Genomic DNA, 21,232 nt, shown 5'->3' on the forward strand with positions numbered 1-21,232 from the left:
AGACGGGTGGAGGAGATCCTTCTCCTCCTCTGCATTGTTCTGTGAGTGACTCGGCGCAGACAGGCGCGATGACGTCACTACATCGCGCCTGCCTGTGCAGAGCCGCTAGCGGCACAGTGAATGCTGAAGCAAGGCTCCAGCATTGAACTCAACTGAATGTGCGTCCTGCAGACGCAGATTCAGTTGTAAGTGGAACCAGTGCGGCTAGCACTGTGTGGCAACGGGGCCCCCAGGCTTAGGGGCCCGGTCACAGTTGCGACACCTATAGCTAGGCCACTGCCGTCCCGGGAGTGGACCAGCATGGTCACTTGACTTCACGTCACTGATTTAGGTCAGGTGACCGGACTGATCCACTCTTGGGCCGGCACACACCGACCTCACTCAGACCTGCCGCTGCCACCGCCATACTTGGCCCCATCCGCTCTTCTCCTGCTCCTAAATGTCAATGAGTAGGGCGGACTCACGGCGGCAGCGGCGGTCAGAGTGAGGTCGGGCCGGAACAAATGATCCCGCGGGCCGGACATTCCCCATCCCTGCTTTAGATATTGTCTTTGGAAGCTTATCTCCCAGAGACTGGCTTCTAAAATTACTATCAATGTTATCAAAGTTTTCTACCTCTACAGTGTTTAATACTACCTTAATGTGTTAATGTGTTCTTTACCTTTTCACACAGTTTTAAAAAAAAATCTAAAATCATTTGAGGTATAAATGTGATTTAAATGATATTCATTAGACTTCAACATTGAAACCTTGGTGGTTCATTTGCAGTATATCTTGTAACCATGATTCCAATAATTTGATGGGATGGGAGTGTTAAAGGGGTTGTCCACTACCGGACCACTCATGATAGGTCATCAGAATATCATCGGTGCAGGTTCGACACTCGGACCACACACCAATCAGCTGCTCTGGCTATCCTCGGGAACCAGATGTTATTGCCCATTATGCTATGTACGGAGCAGGAATCAGTTGGCTCCGTACATAGCATAGTGCCGTGCTGCCGAACTGCAGCTCTGCTCCTATTCACTTGAATAGGAGCAGAGCTGCAGTACTACAGCTCGGCCGCTATTTAGAGGCCGCAGACAATTTCTTCCGGCATGTACGTCTGGTGCACGGAGGCAGCCAGAGCGGCTTAATGGTGCGGGGTCCAGGTGTTGGACCCCCACAGATTATGTACCGATGACCTATCCGGTGGATTGGTCATCAGATGTCCGGTAGTGGACAACCCCTTTAATACAGTTAAAAGATGGTATACCTTTTTAACTGTATTAACACTCCGGTCCCATAAAATTATTGAAATAATGGTTACAAGATATACTGAACTAGGCAACAATGTGTCTGACCATGTCATTCCACATAAAGTAACATTCAATCTCACAAATACCTATTTCCAACAGTCATTTCCATATTGCGTAGTCATTGTGTTCCTTTTTATCTTTTAGTAGATAATAGTTTCTCTAGTAGACCTAGAGAATTAAAACACATACCTCAAAAACACTGACATTATAGCCAAATGGGCTATCAATCACAGGTGGATTGTCATTCACATCCATGACGTTCACTGTTAATGTATAATCTGTTCTTCGAGGTGGCGAGCCTTTGTCAGATGCCTGAATCTGAAAGATAAATAAGTTTTACATTTTATACATGTAACAAACGATTCATACTTTCATTTATATTCCATAATCCGGACATGGATAATAGGTTAATATATTGATTTTAAAATGATTGCCACCACAACATTAATAATAATAATAATAATATATTAAGTAGTTATTTTTATTGGTTAATCACAATCCAACAGTACATGTGCACCATGGGAATTATTATTGTCGTCCCATACATACATTTTATTTTAGGGTGGCTGTGGTGCTTACAGACTGGCACATGTGCACTTGATTTTTAATAAAAGGAAGATTAAGAAACAGATCACTGTGAATTTTCACTTTTTATCACTTAAAAAAAAAAAGGACATGTTCAATAGTAAAGCTAGAGAAGTTTGCATCTACACACCTAGTAAAATCTAGAAATTATTTATCAGAATTTGGGCATTTGGTTATATTTACCTTTAATGAGTGCACTTCTTGTAGTTCTCTGTCCAGGGGTTTTACAAGATAAACTTCCCCATAGGTATTATTCGTAGTGCGGATCTCAAAAAGCAGGTTTACATTTCCACCGGTTAAAGAAAAAGATACCTGTAAAGATTCAGTTAGAAAACATTTTATCCCAATGATAATGAACAAACTTACATTTACACATACATTATAAAAGTATGAAACTTCGACGGATATAAAATACTTACTTCCCCATTAGTTCCTGCATCAGGGTCCCTGGCCAGGACTAGAGCTATTTTTCTCCCCGTTGGACAATCCTCTGCCACACTAACTACCGACTCTGATGTTGGATCAAATTGGGGACTATTATCATTCTCATCTAAAACAGTGATCTGTACCTATAAAACCGAATGGCACATGTAATTAAAACTTAAATAGAATTGAAGTTGCAGCTGAAGTAGTAACTAACACATTGCTCAGTTATATTTGAAATTACATTTAAAGAGGATCTGTCACTAGTTTAGTAATGCCCAATCTCCTAGCTAATCTAATAGGCGCTGTCACACTGATAATGCTAGTGAAAATTCTGTCCGAAACAGTTTAGAATTTTAAAAGTTATGAGCTTTTTTCTAAATATGCAAATGAGGCTATACTAGACAAGTGGGTGTCAACACCAGCGATTGTCCTGAGGTGGAGCCTCCTCACAGCCTCTGACGCTGTCCTATCAGCATGAAGCTGCGTCTCACAGTGTGAGAGACTGAGGCTGGAGGGAAGGGGGATCACTTCATATAGCCATATCTCCGGCTGTGGACAACTTAGAACAGTGGTATTGGTGGCATATGAAAGATGAGAGTCTAATCGTTCATATGGCACCAGGGTTGCAGTTGTGAAACAACCACAGATATCACTAGTTGAAAACACAGTCGGGAATGAAAGCTGTATACTATAAGATGAGGATGTGTTGCTGGGCTGGGAAGAGGAGAAGCTGTATGCTGATTGGACAGTGTCATACAGAAAACATTACACTGACCAGGGTGAAAAGGAAGAGTCACCTCCTATTTGGCTATTAGAGCCAAATTAGCATACTTTAAAAATGCTCATAACTTTGCAAACAATAAACGTTTTTGAAAAAAATATACTCTGTAGTTATCAGAATCATAGCACCTATTAGATTAGTTAGGAGATAGGGAATTAATAAACTAGTGACAGATCTTCTTTAACACGTTAGTGACCGGCCCATAATCTTTTTACGCCGATCACTAACGGGCCTTATTCCGATGCCATAGACTTTTTACGTCGCGACATCGGAATAAGTAAACAGAGCAGGGAGCTGTCAAATCTGCCAGAGGCAGCTGAGGGCTGGGTGCGTCCCTGCTCTGCCGGGTGAGATCGATATTAGTATCGATCTCAACCGTTTAACCCCACAGATGCGGTGCCCAATAGCGTGCACCGCATCTGAGTGGTTTTGGAGAGAGGGAGGGAGCTCCCTCTCATCCCACCGACACCCGGCGATACGATCGCCGAGTGTCTGTGTCTCCAATGGCAGCCGGGGGCCTAATAAAGGCCCCCAGGTCTGCCAGTAATGAATGCCTGCTAGATCATGCCGCAGGCATGACCTAGCAGATGCCTGTCCGTTTTAAACGGACAGGCAGTAATACACTGCAATACAGAAGTACAGAAGTATTGCAGTGTATTATAATAGCGATCGCAGAATCGCATATTAAAGTCCCTTAGTGGGACTAGTAAAAAAGTAAAAAAAAAAGTTTAATAAAGTTAATTTTAAAAAAAATTGAAAAAAAAATGAAAAACCCACTTTTTCCCCTTACAAACTGCTTTACTATTAAAAAAACAAAATAAAGTAAAAAAGTTACACATATTTGGTATCGCCGCGTCCGTAACGACCCAGACTATAAAGCTATTACATTACTTAACCCGCACGGTGAACGCCGTAAAAAATGAAATAAAAAAAGATGGAAAAATTACTGTTTTCTGTGAATCCTGACTTTATAAAAATGTGATTAAAATGTCATCAAAAAGTCGCATCTACTCCAGAATGGTACCAATACAAACTACAAGTCTTCCCGCAAAAACAAAGCCCTCATACAACTGCATCGGTGAAAAAATAAAAACGTTACGGCTCTTCAAATATGGAGACACAAAAACAAATAATTTTGAAAAAAAAAAGCGTTTTTACTGTGTAAAAGTAGTAAAACATACAAAAACTATACAGATTTGGTATCGTTGCAATCGTAACAACCCGCTGAATAAAGTTATTCTGTTATTTATACCACACGGTAAACGGTGTAGATTTAGGACGCAAAAAGGCGTGGCAAAATTTCAGATTTTTTTCTATTCCCCCCCCAAAAAAGTTAATAAAAGTTAATCAATAAATAATATGTACCTCAAAATGGTGCTATTAAAAAATACAACTTGTCCCGCAAAAAACAAGACCTTATACAGCTATGTCGACGCAAAAATAAAAAAGTTATAGCTCTTGGAATGCGACGATTGAAAAACGTAAAAAATAGCTTGGTCATTAAGGTCTAAAATAGGCTGGTCATTAAGGGGTTAAACCATCATTTTATAGTTTGACTTTTAGGTACATGTACAGTAAGAATACCTATGTGACCAATAATAAGTTTAAAATAAGCATAAAAAAAGTACTTAAAATATTCTGCAGACCACATTACCACAGCTACAAAGACATACATTATGGAGGAGCCACCAACCTATTTATTTATCTACTATCCCTTATTAAAGGAGTTGTCTGAGATTAGAAGTCCATGGCTGCTTTCTTCCAGAAACAGCGGCACTCTTTAACATGGGCTGGATCGGGTATTTCAGATCAGTCCTAGTGAAGCGGATGGCGCTGAGCTGCAATACCTGACGCAAGCGATTAGACAAGACGGATGCTGTTTCTAGTAGAAAGCAGCCATGTTTTTCTAATCTCCAACAACCTCTTTTATTAATCAGGTCTTCTACCAAAAATAGCAGCCTTCCAGCTGCAACCTATAATTAACCAATTGTGTTTGCTGGGTGAGTTTGTTGTGTTAAATGCAGAAAAGGTAGTCATACATAAGTAATATGGTAATATGAAGCGGGAGAACATCTTTTTAATGACATTTAAGGAAAGGCAAACCCATAAAGAGGAAGGTGGATATGCAACATTCATTATAACTACATCCTAAAGGAAGTGAGGGGGGTTAGGTAAGGAACTTGAGGGATAAAGTTATTGTTTGCTATAAGCTGGCATTCATTGTGGTATTGTTACCTCCACCTTCTGTCATAGAGGCTGATTCTCTTATACTGTTTGAGTATAGTACATGTGTAGTTACTGTTTGGCACACTTGCCATGATGCAGACTGTATTTTGCCTATATTACGTCACACATTTTAACAATAATTCTTATTTTACCTCCCTTGTAGTTAATGAAGAAGAGACAAAGATCAGTTTTACTGATTTATTGACTAAAATAAAGATTTACTTTTCTTGCAGCAGCCAATTTTTGCATACGTCTGGCTAATCGTAGTCTATGAGCATGTTAGACATATGCGTCGTAAGAAAATTCCAGGCATATACACCCAATGTGGTGACCAAATGTGGTGTGAACGCTACGTAGCCTATATGGAAAACTATCAAATATCTCATAAGACCACTTTTAGCTCTGTTCACATCTGCGTTGGGGTCCTGTTGTGACGTTCCGTCTGAGCTTTCTATCAGAACGGGACCCTGAACAGACACAAACTGACACAAACTGAAACCAGAGGTTTCCATTTCCATCACCATTGATTGCAATGGTGACGGATCCGATGCCCATGGTTTCCGTTTGTCTCTGTTGTGCACCGGATCCGTTGTTTTGCCGGAAGCAATAGCGTAGTCGACTACCTTTGGTTTCCGTTTGTGTCAGTTTGTATCTGTTCATGGTCTCGTTCTGACGGAAAGCTCAGACGGAACGTCAGAACGGAACCCCAACGCAGATGTGAACAGAGCCTTAAACAGAAGAATTTGTCAATAATTTGCATCAGTATTTGGAAGCCAAAACCAGCAGTGGGTTCAAAACATGTAAGAGGAACAACTTGATCTATTATATTTTTTCTATTTATGCTCTACACCTGGTTTTGTTTGATAAATTACTGACCAGAATACTGCCGTGTGAAAGCGGCCTAGTTCACATCTGCCTTGGAGTCTCCATACGGGCCTCCGTCGCAGATCCGGCTGAGATTACTGGATATTACCAGAGACGATAGCGCAGCATGCTGCACTATTGACTCCGGTAAAATCACGGACACCTCAATGGAAAGCCGACAGAACCTATTAAAGTCAATGGGTTCTGTCGGCCGTTGCTTCCATTATTCTCTTATTCTGCTCCTCTGACAGAGCAGAAAAACGGAACACACCAACGCAGGTGTGAACATAGCCTAACACAGATTTCAATATACAATGAAATTCATTACCTAGTCTTCTCATAGGAAAACAAATAGTCATTTTATTTTCAAATGTAGTAATGGTAATTGTCAACTTTATCATTAGGCTTATGTACTCACCAGATGTCATTTTCTTGTTATAGTGTATGCATCTTTAGCAGCATTGATACTGCAATGAATAAACTCTTTCTATACAGATATTGTATATTGTAAAACCAATATTAGTGTGCTATAAATAAACTCTAAACTCACCACAGCAGTCTCCAGTTTGGGCCCTCCATCATCTGCCACCACTGTTAAGGAATAAAATTCTCCCTTCTCGCGATCTACTAAACCTTTCACAGTTATTGTCCCCTGTAGTTAAGACAAATGTAATTAATCCAATCAGTTTAAAGAATCCCATTGTAGAAATATACCAAATCTTTTATAAGAGATACCACTGTATTCTACAACTGATATTTATGTCTTCCATACAGTTTCCTTAACTCACAATGCAGAATACAAATGTATTCATCTGCTTAACATGTTTAAAAAAAGAAGACAGGTGCATGAGTAATATTCATAGGGTGCAACACCACACTGCACGAGCAAAGAAATCTTAATGCTTGCCTTGTTTTTCTGCACTCTACTAATAAATAATAATTATTAGTATTTTCAACTATATAATCAATATGTTAGTTTTTAAGGGTGACATCTTGTTATGATGAGTGGAACTCCAAGAAGGGCACCTTGGATTTTTTTCTTAATAGGCACTAAACTGTTTTTCAACTCGTGAAACAGATCATGGCAGAGAAATTATCACCTCAGGTTGGTGATATCAACCATGTGGGAGTCCCTCTGAGATCGGTTGCGTCTGAACCTCACATTACCCGGAGCGTCCGGGTATAGTTTGCTCATCCACAGGTCACAATGGGAGCTACCCAGTACCTAGTGGAATCCCCAAAAGTAAGGGTTCCAATCAGTGTTGGACTGGGGTTTTTAGGCCCACCAGAGGAGATGCTTCTGTCCATCTATGCAGAACATGTGTATGTCCAGTTGTAATTGCATCATACACTTCCTGGTTATCATTTTACACGCAGACATATCATAAATTATGTCTAATAGGTTTTTTTTAACCATCCCATAAGAAAATCACCATAGTGGAAAGTGATTGGCTCCAAAATCACCTCCAAATGAAGTTGTCTTCTGCTGGACCTATGGGACCTCTGGTGTTCTGATGGGCTAGTCTGAAGATGGTTCAAATTTATTATGAAGTTGTCTTCTGCTGGACCTACGGTCCCTCTGGTGTTCAGGTAGGCTAGTCCGAAGATAGTTCCAGTTTAGTAATTGGGGGTCTAACAGGCACCTCTGCGGGTCTATGGTGCAAACTGCTACCCTACAGAGAATTACAATTTCCTCCCTTAGTTCCGCAGCCATTTGCAAGACAAGGCATGCCAGTGGTACACAATCTGGTGAAATGGGTGGTAACGAATGGCTTTTGAAGAGTGAGCTCCATTCACCGTCAATGTCTCTATGGCAATTTGTGGTTACCTGTGGAAAATTTCCATGCAGAAATTGACCTGCGATTCAACTGGGAATTGAAAATCTGGTACAAATCGCAATTGTTGAATTTTTGGGCTGCAATATAGCTGCATTTCCGCAGCAATAATCACAACTAGAAAAAAACAAAACCCTTTTCCACTTTAAAATAAAGAAAACTACTCACCTCCCCTGGTGCTCCCAAAACAAAGAGTCTCTGCTCCCCCACCTGATCTCTGTTGTGAGGCCTCCTGGGATTATAATTTTTTCCCCTGTGACCGCTGCAGCAAATCACAGGCTACAGTGTCACATGGGGCGAGACGTCATCCCACGAGGCCAGTTCAACAAAGACCAGCTAATAAAATCAGGGATGCATCGCTACTGGAGTGCCAGGGGAGGTGTGTATGGTCTTTTTTTTTCTACTCCGCAGTGGTAAATCCATCCCAAAATCTGCACAAAATCAAACTCTACTCAGTGTGGCCTTTCTGAAGTAATTCCCTGCGTTATCTGGGTTGGATTTGCTGCAAAGTTTTTAGCAGCAAATCCAACCCATGTGAACTTACATTTAAGGTGAATTCACATGCTTCGGAATTGCTACGGATCTTCATTGTGGATTTCACACTGAATTCGGCAGCAATTTACAACTGAATACACATGGATGGAGTTTTATAATCCGCATTCTCATGTTGAGGAAAAAAAATCTGTGTGGAATTGAGGGAATGCTGCAGATTTTCGAATCAGCAGCATGTCAATTCTGTTACGGAATTTTATCATGGATTTCACCCTTTTCAATATATAGGTTGAAATCTGTGTCAAAATCCGTCAGTTTTGGTCACAGATTAGTTGTGGATTTGCCGCGAAATCTATCACTAAAAAAAGTCTGTAGCTTGTGGATTTAGCCATACAGATCCGTGTTGTGTGGACCTGTACTGTGGCACTCATAGTCCGCTTTGTGCCTTTAATTTTACAGTAAGAGACACAGAGTTTTTGTTTCCTCACAGACTCCAAAAGAAAAAAATCATGGCGTACTTCCAGGATAGGACTTTGTGCCTTTAGAGGACACGGAGTGCTGCCATACAGGGTCCATGTATGCTGCAATAAAGAGGGCATCGATCTTTGACAAAATGCATTAAAACCTATTATGCTCAGGAAATTCAGAAAAATGTTTTGATATTTGTCTGTCTGTAGTAGACAAAACAGTCATAGAATGCAAGGGAGTAAATTTACAAAAAAGGTGAAAGAGCATGAGAGACGAGAGGGTGGATAGGTTATGGGGAGGAGGGATAGGTTAGGTTTAGGTAAGGTAACCTTCTTTTGTTGAGTATTTGTATTTTAAATTATTGACTTCATATTTTTTTCTTTGTAATGTGTGATATTTTACAATATAAAAAAAAAAACAGTGACTATTATAAAGCATAGTTGACAGTCCTAAATGGTTTAAATAGGTCTTCGGTAACATATAATAGAAATATGTAGACACATCTAATTATAAAGCACTTAAAAAATAAAGCATGATGTTAAGGAACATTTACTTACTGTGATTTTATCTATTTTGAAAAGCGCTAAGGCTTGGGCATTTGTGTTCTGGTCAAATCGGTAAGTGAGCTGGTTTAAGTTATCAATAGAACGAGCCTGTACACGAACCACTTCAGTGCCTGTGGCAATGTTCTCTAAAATTGCTGCCTCATATCTGCTGCTAGAGAACTGAACAACTTCATCTGGTTCATTCATCAAAGTGACATAGATAGAGCAGAAACCCCGGTTGTATGGCAGTGCTTGATCGGTGGCTGACACATTCATAGTGTAGCTTGTCTTAGTCTCATAGTCAAGGTAATCTATAGTGGTCAGCAGGCCAGTGCTTCCATCAATCTCAAACTTTCCATCAGATCCTGAAAGTAACTTGTAGACCACTAGTCCACCATCACCTGCAGGGAATCAAGATGAGGTCTTTAGGTGCAGTACCAATATCCTAACGGTATGGTCAAACATATTCATTGTTTTGTGAGTATGGGAAATATATTCGCAGTATAAATACGCCGTGTTCTGGTTTCCCCATGGAAGTCAATACTGCTCCAAAACATGAAAGAATATCAAGGATAATACACGCTGTGCAGTGATGCAAATTGTGCATGGGCAGCCACATAGTGGACCCCCACCACCCCCACCTTAAATGTAAACTATCACTTCTTCCTAGTGTCTACTAGACTACATGTAGAGGAATGCGCTAATAATTCCCTTGGCTTAAAATTATCGGTGAATTGCGATCCACCAGCACGAATGACACATTGATAAGATAGTTGCTAGAGAGCGAAGAGGGAGATACTCTTCAACATTTGCATTGCTCTTGGGAAAGTAGCTGTTAAAGATTAAGGTGGTATATAGGGGTCCTTTGCGGTCTTTATCATCTCCTCATTATGTGGTAAAAAAACAAAACTGCAGCAGGACCTAAAAAATATATAATTTTAAAAATGTAATTGACAACTATGTACTGTAACATCTGTAGTAAAAGCAGCAATGACAACTCCATGAAATACCATGTGTGAATACACCCTGACATATAGTTTCCTCTGAAGTACCTGTGTCTCGATCAGTAGCCCTAACAACAGTAACGGAAGTCCCAATCCCCACGGTTTCTCGAAGACCCAAACGACTATATTGCTGTTGTGTGAAGACAGGCAGTTCATCATTAACATCGTCTACATAAACAATTACCTGAAAAAAAATAAAAAAGATGGTTATCACAGTAGTTTACCAAGTTCTTGAATCCCAAGTGAACTTCTAGTATAAGCCTTCTCAAGTATTAAATGGGTTGTCTGATTTCAGCAAATAAATGCTTTAATTAAAAGTTATACAATTTTCCAATATACTTTCTGTATTAGTTTAAGATCTGCTTGTTGTTATTCATTTGGAACATTCATTGTTTACTTCCGGTGGATACAATTCTATTAATGATCATGTGATGAGCGCACAGGTGCTGGGATCATTAAAAGACACAGCTCTCATACACATAGGTTCACACGTTGCAGAATTTTTCCGCTGCAAACGTTGGTGCAGATTTGGGGCAATTACGCAATGAATCTGCAGCAACATTCGCATATCTGACAGGTAATTCAGACGTTGCAGATATCACACCGGACTTGCCACAGATTTCAGTTTTTGCATTGCAAAGGCTGAAATCCGCAGTGAAATTCCGCTGCTTCTCCGCAACATAATGTGCATGCTGCGGAGGGAAAATTCTGCACCGCAGCCTGATTTCCGCACAGTTATTCTCCGCAACGTCTAAACTAAGTTTCCTAAAAATGTATAGAAACAAATGTAAAAACGGCTGCTGGAGAATTCCACTGCGGACTGTCTGCAGCGGAATTCCACAGCAATTCCGCCACGTCTGAACGTGGCCATACTGTAACAAGCCGTGCACCTGTGTGTCCATCACATGACCCTGGACAGAATTGTATCCACTGGAAGTAAACAATGAATGTTCCTAGTGAATAACAAGAAGCAAAGATTTTGAGAACCATGAGGAATAAATACAGAAACTATAATAATAAATTTAATAAGTTTACATTTTACAACTAATAACATTCATTTGCTGAAACCGGACATCACATTTAAGATTTATCCAATGGCCATTACTGCTCAACTTTTATTTCCATACATTAGAAAAGCCAACCTATCATAAACAGCTAAAATATTGTTCCCACCATTTGCATTAATAAGGATCATTTTCTTACCCTCACAGAACTTCTCATTGGCCCTTGATCACTATTATATGCCTCCACCACCAAGACATGAGAGGAATTGGTTTCTCTATCCAGTGCCAGTGGACCTCGCATAAGTAGTCCAGTACTTACATCAATACGAAAATTTCTGTTATTTCCTACATATACAAAACACAACATGTTAAAAAGGAGTTTAATATACAAAATATGGAAGCAGTGTTGCAATTAGGGAACTTTTTTACTTGTGTTTGTAACAAAACATAATATTTTGTAATTGTAATTATGATTTTACAGTTTACAGTTAATGCGGTCTTTGTGTTCACATTAGTATTCTGAGCTATCGACATATATTACAACCTGTCACAACGATCACATTTGTCACGCACGACACAGGTCATCCGGCCAAAGATACCTATGTCCCGTAGCCTACATTACAAGAAATAAAAGTCAATGTGGTTGCGTTGCAACACACAAGTTTCGGTCACATGACAGTTGCAAGACATCCAAACTATCGTGTCGCAGTTACTTGCAGGTCACAACGTGACCACATTGACTTTCATTAGTTGCGGTGTAGGCTATGGGACATAGCGATCTTTGGCTTTGCAACCTGTGTCATGGCCACAGTTACCATGTAGCCCCAGCCCTAGGGGGATTTTATATGTAGCGGATTCACTGCAGATTTTATCTGCAGATTTGCGCAATCTCCTCAGTATTGGCCATCAATATCTCATCGGTCGGGGCCCGACTAAGGCACCGCCGACCAATCAGCTGTTTTGAAGGGTGCTGCTTCCCCTTCATTTCCTACTGCTCTCCTTTTATTACTGCTCACACTGTAAATCGCAGACACAATTGTAGCAGCAGTTCAAAGTATTACATTCTGTTCACTTCAATGGGAGAAGGCTGGCATCATGTGAACCACTGCTTCAAGCGAGTCCGCAACTCACAGTGTGATCAGTAAAGGAAATGAAGGGGAAGCAGTGCTCGTACAAGCACCGTGGCCCCTTCAAAACAGCTGATCGTCGTGGCTGGCGTGTAATGAGGATAGGCCTTGAATTTTTTTGGGGACTAAACAACCCCTTTAACTGTGTTGTGGCTCTTCATAACATCTGTAATGGTTGTTTGGTGTTTGCAAACTAGCTTTGGAAAATTGCTTTGGAAAAGCCAGTTTGCGCACCATTCATTGTAAGCTCTGCCTTGCATCCAGCATGTAAGAAATGCACACATATTTGGTATTCCTGAAGGTGGCAGTAGTTGCCAAATATGTATTCAAGTGTGTTTACCCAGTGGCATGCACTAGATGTAAAAAAAAACATCACCTACAATCACATTTTTTTTCCATTTTTCCTTCCATATTTTTTAAAAAGTTAAATATATTGATTATTTTTTTTACACAATATGGAAGCCCAATATGTTCTGAGATAAACAAGACCAAATACAAATAAATAAATTTTATGTTGGCATATTGCTAAAACTTGCAGGAGTAGACAGAGGAGACACAGACACACTGCCCATCGAAGTGTATAGAGAGGAGAGGGGGAGCAGGGAGGAGAGGCAGGCTGATGGTAAGACTTTTATGTCACTCCAGTGCTAGATTCTCAGCTACACTGCTCATTACTGCTATATATATATATATATATATATATATGTGTGTATGTGATAGAGATGGAAGACCAGCGTATTCTCTTATATGTGAGTGTGTAGAAGACATGATAGCAGCTAGGATCTATGCATTACATGCAGAGCACATATATTTAAATTATAGCTGTTTAATGCTTCATTTTTCCTGTTGTGGTGCTGCAGGAGAATTAAACATTTGTTGCTGGGATCGTCCACATATTTCAGCTGTTTGCTGTGGGTCTCATCAGCAGCACACCCTGTAATCAGCTTATCATCGGGAGACCCTTCTAGCAATAAGATTTATTAACCCCTTAGCGGCATCAAACATACAGTTACATCAGAGTTGCGATGCCCTCAAACAACTGAAACCCATCAGCAACCACCAGGATCAGAGATAACGTTGATCAGGATAGTTTAAAACCTCAGATTAATAGCAACTGCTGCATCTGAGCAGTTAGACGGAGGTCACCTCACTTCTAAAGAAGAATGGAATAAAACGTTTTCAAAAAGCCGTATGTAACCCAAAATGGTACAACTAAAAAATACATTATCGGAATAGTTGTGGCTCTCAGAATAGGGCAAAACATAACAAATCGTTTCTTCTTTACAAAAATAATCTTGAAAAAAACTATATAAATTTGGTATTGGCGTAATCATATTGACACGCAGAATAAAGTTAACATGTTGTTTTTACCACACGGTGGACGCCATAAAAACAAAACCCAAAGAACAATGGAGGAATTGCTGTTTTTTTCCCCTTTCCATCCCACAATAATTTTTTTTGCAGTGTCTCTGTACATTATAAGGGTACATTAAATGATATAATTGAAAGCTACAACTCGTCCCGCAAAAAACAAGCTCTCATGCAGCTACGTCGACGGAAAAATAAAAAAATGTATGGCTCTTGAAATGCGACAATGGAAAAACGAAAATAGAAAAAAATTAAATTGGCTGTGTCTCCAAGGGATTAAAACACGTGCATTGCAATTGTGCTTTCAGAGACCACCTTTAAATTTCTTAATAGTGTAAGAGCTACAATACTGTACTGTGCTGTTCTGCCAGCAGCTGTACCCCCATGACTCCCCCAGATCTGGGATAAGCGACTGCTAGGGGCGTTTCGGAACAAAGGATAAAATAAGTTGAAATCCAACATTCATGATCTTAGTTTCCTACTATACCAGAAACGGGGGAACAGCAGGGCTGCCCTTACACACATCAGTTGGGTAACAATTTTATGATTTTATGTGTATGACTAACTTTAGATTTATTGACAACAGTTAGTCTAGTATAAAGAGGATTTTTTTTTACTTACCACTGACAATTTGATACCAAACGCGCCCATTCTCCCCCTCATCTGCATCAGTGGCTTCCAACTAAAAAAAGAAATAGATAATCTTTAATTATTAAATTGATCATTCTGTAGCATACTCTCTATGTTAAAAACAATTAAGAGAGAAGTTTGTCAGAGAACAGGAAGATTAGTCATGGCTGGACATGAACAGGAGATGTACTGAGCAGAGATAAGTACATGTGAGAGCGCCCAGGGGTTCCAAGAGGAAGCACCATAAATTGTGAGAGTCAATTGAGACCGGTAAGCAGAAGACGGCAGCCATCCGATACACATTCAGTGCAGTCCACAGCAGTAGAGCGTGTGTTTCTATCGCAGCATCCCTAAGTGAGGTGGTTCCCTACTGTGCGCTGCAGAGCAAGAGATTGCAAGGCCACTGCTAACAAGTTCATACAGAGGAGACAGGTTAGCGCCAGGAGGCGCCTGGTGTATCTAGCCCGTTCCTGTCAGTGAAATGGGCTGTTGCTTACTGAGTTTAATAAGGACCTGCGAGAAATAGTTACTGATAACCTGTTCAAAAACTGTACATACTGTCTAATCTGCTATTTATTGGAGACTGCTTCAGTAAAAGAAGAAAAGTTCAACAAACGGTGTATGTGCTTTAAGTGGTCATCACGCATTTGCACTACATTTCATCATCAAAGACACATTGATAGTATACAGATATAGCAATCCTTAAATTTCCTATTAGGGTATGTGAAAATTGGTTGTCTGGTTAAAATTGGAAATGCAAATATTCTGTATACCTGTAGGGTATACCCTCCACACGCTTTTTCTGGAAGGTTCCCCAATCTGAAACACAACATACAGTATATACTGTTTAAATGTATAGGTAACCGTACACTTCAATGTTACAGCTATGACAGATGAGGAAAATTTGAATATGCCAAAGGTTTGCCAGTGTTATGGAGCCAGGTAGTGGACACTATGCACCACAAAAGGATTGGCGCATGCTAACCCTAATGCAGGAATGTTCATTGATGTAGGATACTTCTGAGATCGCGGTTCAAAGTAAAATCTCAGATTGCTGGTAACTGCACTGTGGGAAGCAGCAAGAAATGGCGAGATCAAAGCAAGTTAGAGGTCAGGCCACAGATCAGGTTGCTGCAGTACAAGGAGATGAGAGATTGGGTCAGAGATATAGCTAAAGGTTAGGATCGGAGGTCAGCAGCAACAGAACCTGGTAGAAGCACAGAAAAAAGCAACAGCTAAAGAGTCAGACCAGAAACTACCAGAACTGCCAGTGCTAGGGGCACGCACAAGGCACAAAAACACTCACTCATCAGAATGACATAATTGGGTTAGCACTGGTTAAAATGGTGTGGCCTTTTAAAGCAGGAGTGCTGGGGAGAGAGAAGAGCTGAGTGGCACTGGACTCAGGCTATGTAAGTAACAGCTGGGAAATGCATACATAACTCTAAAATAAAAACAGCAATTAACAGGGTGATGTTCCCTAGTATGGCGCTCTACTACCTTTGTGTGCTGCCGTACAAGCTCCGTTGCGTGCTGTAGGTACAGAGTTATTCTTTCTATATAGTAGCAATCTTTCTAGGTGAGAACATGTCACCTATGTAATGATGGGGGGTAGGGAAACGGACAAGTGAGCCCTAGTCTACCCGCCACTCTGTCCCTGCCTACTTGCAACGACCCGCCCTAGGCGACGGGGTACAACTGGGCGGCGGTCCCTGCGCTCAGTAAGTGCACGACAAACACGACAAACATACAAGTGAAAACAAGCAAGGGAAAGGGGCAGTTGCCCACGGCAACACCGTGAGCAACCAGAGTGGTGAACGAGCCGAGTCAAGCCAGGAGTGTGCGAGGTACCAAACGAAGAGCAGAAGAGTAGTCAGTAAGCCGGGGTCTGTATGGAGCAGGATCAAAATAGAAGGAGCTGTAGCTGGGCCAGGAAACCACACGAAAAGAATCACAAGCACCGAGGGACAGGAAGGGCAGGCTTAAATAGACCGAGGGCGGGAGCTAGCTGAGTCTGGCCCGGTTGCGATAGGCTCTCCCACTCCTAAGCCTGCCAGCCTAAGTGGTGGAAGCTGGAGTCAGTCTCAGGGATGTAGATTCAGGTGCTGACTGATTAATTATGGGAGTTAACCCCGAAGCTGTGCCTGGCAGATCCTTTACAGTACCCCCCCCCTTTTATGAGGGGCCACCGGACCCTTTCTAAGTGGACCTGGCTTACTGGGGAAACGCAGGTGGAACCTCCTGACCAATACCCCAGCGTGAACATCCCGGGCGGGTACCCAAGTCCTCTCCTCGGGCCCGTATCCTCTCCAATGGACCAGGTACTGGAGGGAGCCTTGGACCATCTTGCTGTCCACGATCTTGGCCACCTCGAATTCCACCCCCTCAGGGGTGAGGACGGGAACAGGAGGTCTCCTCGAGGGAGCCAAGGACGGGGAGCAGCGTTTAAGGAGGGAGGCATGAAACACGTCGTGTATACGAAAAGACGGGGGTAACTCCAGCCGGAAGTAGACAGGATTGAGGACCTCAATGACCTTATACGGCCCAATAAACCGGGGAGCAAACTTCTTGGACGGAACCTTGAGACGCAAGTTCCTAGACGACAACCACACCAGATCCCCGACCAAAAACAGGGGGTTAGCAGAACATTTTCTATCAGCCTGAGTTTTTTGTACGCTCTGGGACGCCTCTAGGTTCTTCTGAACCTGGGCCCAGACTGTGCACAGTTCCCGATGAACGACCTCTACCTCGGGATTGTTGGAACTACCAGGTGAAACGGAGGAGAACCGTGGATTAAACCCAAAATTACAGAAAAAGGGGGAGACCCCTGACGAGTTACTGACCCGATTAAGGGAAAATTCGGCGAAGGGAATGAATGAGACCCAATCATATTGACAGTCAGAGACAAAACACCTTAAATATTGTTCTAGAGATTGATTAGTCCTCTCAGTTTGGCCATTGGTTTCAGGATGGAATGCAGAGGAGAAGGACAGATCAATCTCCAACTTCATACAGAAGGCTCTCCAAAACAATGAAACAAATTGTACCCCTCTGTCCGAAACAATATTGACAGGGACCCCATGGAGACGCAGGATGTGTTTGACAAACAAGGTAGCCAACGTCTTGGCGTTGGGTAGTTTCTTGAGGGGCACAAAGTGGCACATCTTACTGAAGCGGTCTACTACCACCCACACCACCGACTTGCCTTGGGATGGAGGCAAATCGGTGATAAAATCCATGGAGATATGTGTCCAAGGTCTCTGGGGAATGGGCAACGAATGCAGTAAGCCCGCTGGTCGGGACCTGGGAGTCTTGGACCTAGCACAAACCTCACAAGTGGCGACGTAGGCCTTAACGTCTTTAGGCAACCCAGGCCACCAATAGTTTCTAGTAATGAGGTGTTTGGTACCCAGGATGCCTGGATGACCAGATAGTGCGGAGTCATGATTTTCCCTGGTACCCTTAGCCGGAATTGCAGGGGAACAAACAGCTTGTTCTCAGGAAGGTTCCCGGGAGCTGAACCTTGATCAGCAGCAATTTCAGAGACTAAATCAGAATCGATCGAGGAAATGATTATACCTGGAGGCAAAATACAAGCAGGATCTTCCTCCGAAGGAGGGCTGGCCATGAAGCTACGCGACAGTGCATCAGCCTTAATATTTTTAGACCCAGCCCTATAGGTAACCAAAAAATTGAATCTGGTAAAAAATAACGCCCATCGAGCTTGTCTCGGGTTTAGCCTCCGGGCAGATTCTAGGAAAACCAGATTCTTGTGGTCGGTAAGGACCGTTACCTGGTGCCTAGCCCCCTCCAGGAAGTGGCGCCACTCTTCAAATGCCCATTTAATGGCTAAGAGTTTGCGGTTGCCAATATCATAGTTACTCTCAGTTGGCGAAAACTTCCTGGAGAAGTAGGCACAGGGGCGGAGATGGGTGAGGGACCTGGTACCCTGGGACAAGACAGCCCCCACTCCCACCTCAGATGCGTCAACTTCCACGATAAATGGCTCCATTTGGTTGGGCTGAACCAGCACCGAGGCCGAGATAAAGCACCTCTGAAGGACCTCAAAAGCCTGGACAGCCTCAGGAGGCCAGTGGAGGAGATCAGCTCCTTTGCGAGTGAGGTCCGTAAGAGGCTTAGCGATGACCGAGAAGTTAGCAATAAATCTCCTGTAATAATTAGCGAACCCCAAAAAACACTGTAACGCCTTCAGGGAGGCAGGTTGGACCCATTCCGCCACAGCCTGAACCTTGGCGTGGTCCATGCGGAATTCATGAGGAGTGAGGATTTGACCCAAAAATGGTATTTCCTGTACCCCAAACACACATTTTTCGGTTTTGGGAAACAGTTCGTTTTCCCGAAGGACCTGGAGCACCTTCCTGACATGCTCAATGTGGGAGGACCAGTCCTTGGAAAACACCAGTATGTCATCAAGGTACACTACAAGAAATATCCCCAGGTAATCCACCTGTTATCGATCACATCTAAGTTATGAACTGTCAGAGACATGCAGGACCCACTGACACTGCACCCGTCAGTTCCACTGACCTGACGGATTTAGGTCTCAGTGCTAGATACAGCTGCTCTATATACAGAATACAAAGCAGCTGTATCTCAAAAAGTTAAAATTGTTTAATAAGACTTCGTTCACATCTGCGTCAGGGCTCCGTTCCAATGTTTCATATGAGCTTTCCGTCAGAATGGAACCCTGACTGAAACAAACAAAAACCATAGGTTTCCGTTTGCATCACCATTGATTTCAATGGTGACGGATCCGATGCAAATGGTTTCCATTTGTCTCCATTGTACAAGGGTTCCGTTGTTTTGACAGAATCATTACTGTAGTCGACTGCACTATTCAGTCTGTCAAAACGACAGAACCCTTGCACAACGGAGACAAACAGAAACCATTTGCACCGAATCCGTCACCATTGAAATCAATGGTGATGCAAAAGGAAACCTATGGTTTGCGTATGTTTCAGTCAGGGCTACATTCTGACGGAAAGCTCAGGCGGAACGCCTGAACAGAGCCCTGACACAGATGTGTATGAAGCCTTAAATGTAATTACAAAGTTGCACCAAACACACAGATTTTTATTAAAAATAAATAAATAAATAGATTTCAAAGGTGTACATAGCTTTTAACGTAATCTGAACAGGGTTTAAAAAGGCAAAAAAATTTAAATGTGCACTATGAAGGCACTGAATTCTGTGCCCATTTGTCATTTATCAACACTTTAGTGCCACCATGGTGCTCATTTGCCACTTATTGCCCCTTTAGCGTCCTTCTGTTTGATGCCCATTTTCCAATTACTGCCCCTGTAGCCTTTAGCATCTTTTGTGACAGAAGAACCATAAAGGGGCAACAAAATGGCAAATGGGCATCAGGGGGGCACTGAATAGAAGGACACTAAAGGGGCAATAAGTGGCAAATGGGTACCAAGGTGGCACTGAATCCTCTGTCCATTTGGCATTTTTGCCCTTTTTAGACCCCCATCAGTGCCCCCATTCAAACAAAGCCCACAGTCAGTGACTGACCTGCTGGGCTTCTGAGAAACACTGCCTACTGGAGCTGAAGCCGGCCGCAGAAAACGTTTCCTCGGTGTCCTCACCAGCCCTGGAAACGCATAGGAAGCGCAGTGTCTCCTCCCTGTCTTGCGTCCTGAATGATGTCATCATGTCTGTCTCGTTATTCAGGACGCAGGACATGGTGAGCGGATGAGCGGTGGCCAGGGTGCGGGGCAGCCAGTATTAAGGTCGGTGCGGTAAGTGAGTGGCACCTGACCCGCTGGCGCCCCGAGTAGTGGCCATAGCACAGGGCCTGCACACCCGGTGGCACCCCCCTTGCAGTGCGGCGGGTGGCGCACTGTGCGACCGCACTAGTTGCACGTACCTAAGGCCGGCGATGGGTGAAAGTAATACGTTTAGATTGTATTCTAAAGTGAATGGGCAACCAATGCAGTGACTGGCACAGGGTAGAGGCATTGGTGTAGTAGTAGGTCAAATAGATAAACCTGGCTACTGCATGTAGAATAGATCGGAGAGGGGAGCGTTTAGTGAGGAAAAGACCGATTAGTAATGAGTTACAGTAGTCAATATATGAAAGAATCAAAGTGACAAGTAAAGTTTTTGCTGTTTCCCCAGTAAGAAAAGTGCAGATTCCAGAGTTGTTTTTGAGGTGCAGGTGACAGGAGGGTGCAAGTGATTGAATATAAGGAGTAAAGTAAATATCTGAGTCAATTATAATCCTAAGACAACAGGAATGCTGCCTAGGAGTTATCATAGTAACACACACACGTAAATGGAGACATCAGGTGTAGGTAGGTTAGTGGATGGGGGGGGGGGGGTACTCAGTTTTTGAAAGATTCCGTTTCAGATAGAGGAGATGATGTTATAGTCAGCGGCTAGAAAATCACTGGTGTTTTGTATTAGAGCAGGGGTGATATCACGGGAAGTGGTTTATAATTGGGTGTCATCAGTGTAGAGATCTGCTAATTGTCCAATAGGGATGGTGTAGAAAGAAAAGATGAGAGGACATAGAACGGATTCCTGAAAAATCCCAACAGCAAAAGGAAGACA

At 42.4% G+C, this 21,232-nt stretch overlaps 1 protein-coding gene across 3 annotated transcripts in view; it reads right to left on the reverse strand.

The window, feature by feature from the left end:
• The window catches only part of CDH23 (cadherin related 23), an 818,455-nt gene that overhangs the window by 153,616 nt on the left and 643,607 nt on the right, over positions 1 to 21,232 (reverse strand). For all 3 annotated transcript variants that reach the window (XM_075841683.1, XM_075841681.1, XM_075841682.1), the window contains exons 28-35: positions 14,645 to 14,705; positions 11,728 to 11,873; positions 10,573 to 10,708; positions 9,533 to 9,921; positions 6,731 to 6,832; positions 2,303 to 2,452; positions 2,067 to 2,195; positions 1,488 to 1,616 (exon numbers count right to left, since the gene is read on the reverse strand). In XM_075841683.1, the coding sequence (XP_075697798.1) occupies positions 1,488 to 1,616; positions 2,067 to 2,195; positions 2,303 to 2,452; positions 6,731 to 6,832; positions 9,533 to 9,921; positions 10,573 to 10,708; positions 11,728 to 11,873; positions 14,645 to 14,705 (1,242 nt within the window). The remainder of the gene's footprint in view (positions 1 to 1,487; positions 1,617 to 2,066; positions 2,196 to 2,302; positions 2,453 to 6,730; positions 6,833 to 9,532; positions 9,922 to 10,572; positions 10,709 to 11,727; positions 11,874 to 14,644; positions 14,706 to 21,232) is intronic.

Source organism: Rhinoderma darwinii, chromosome 11 (genome assembly GCF_050947455.1).
Source record: "Rhinoderma darwinii isolate aRhiDar2 chromosome 11, aRhiDar2.hap1, whole genome shotgun sequence".
Lineage (NCBI taxonomy): Eukaryota > Metazoa > Chordata > Amphibia > Anura > Rhinodermatidae > Rhinoderma > Rhinoderma darwinii.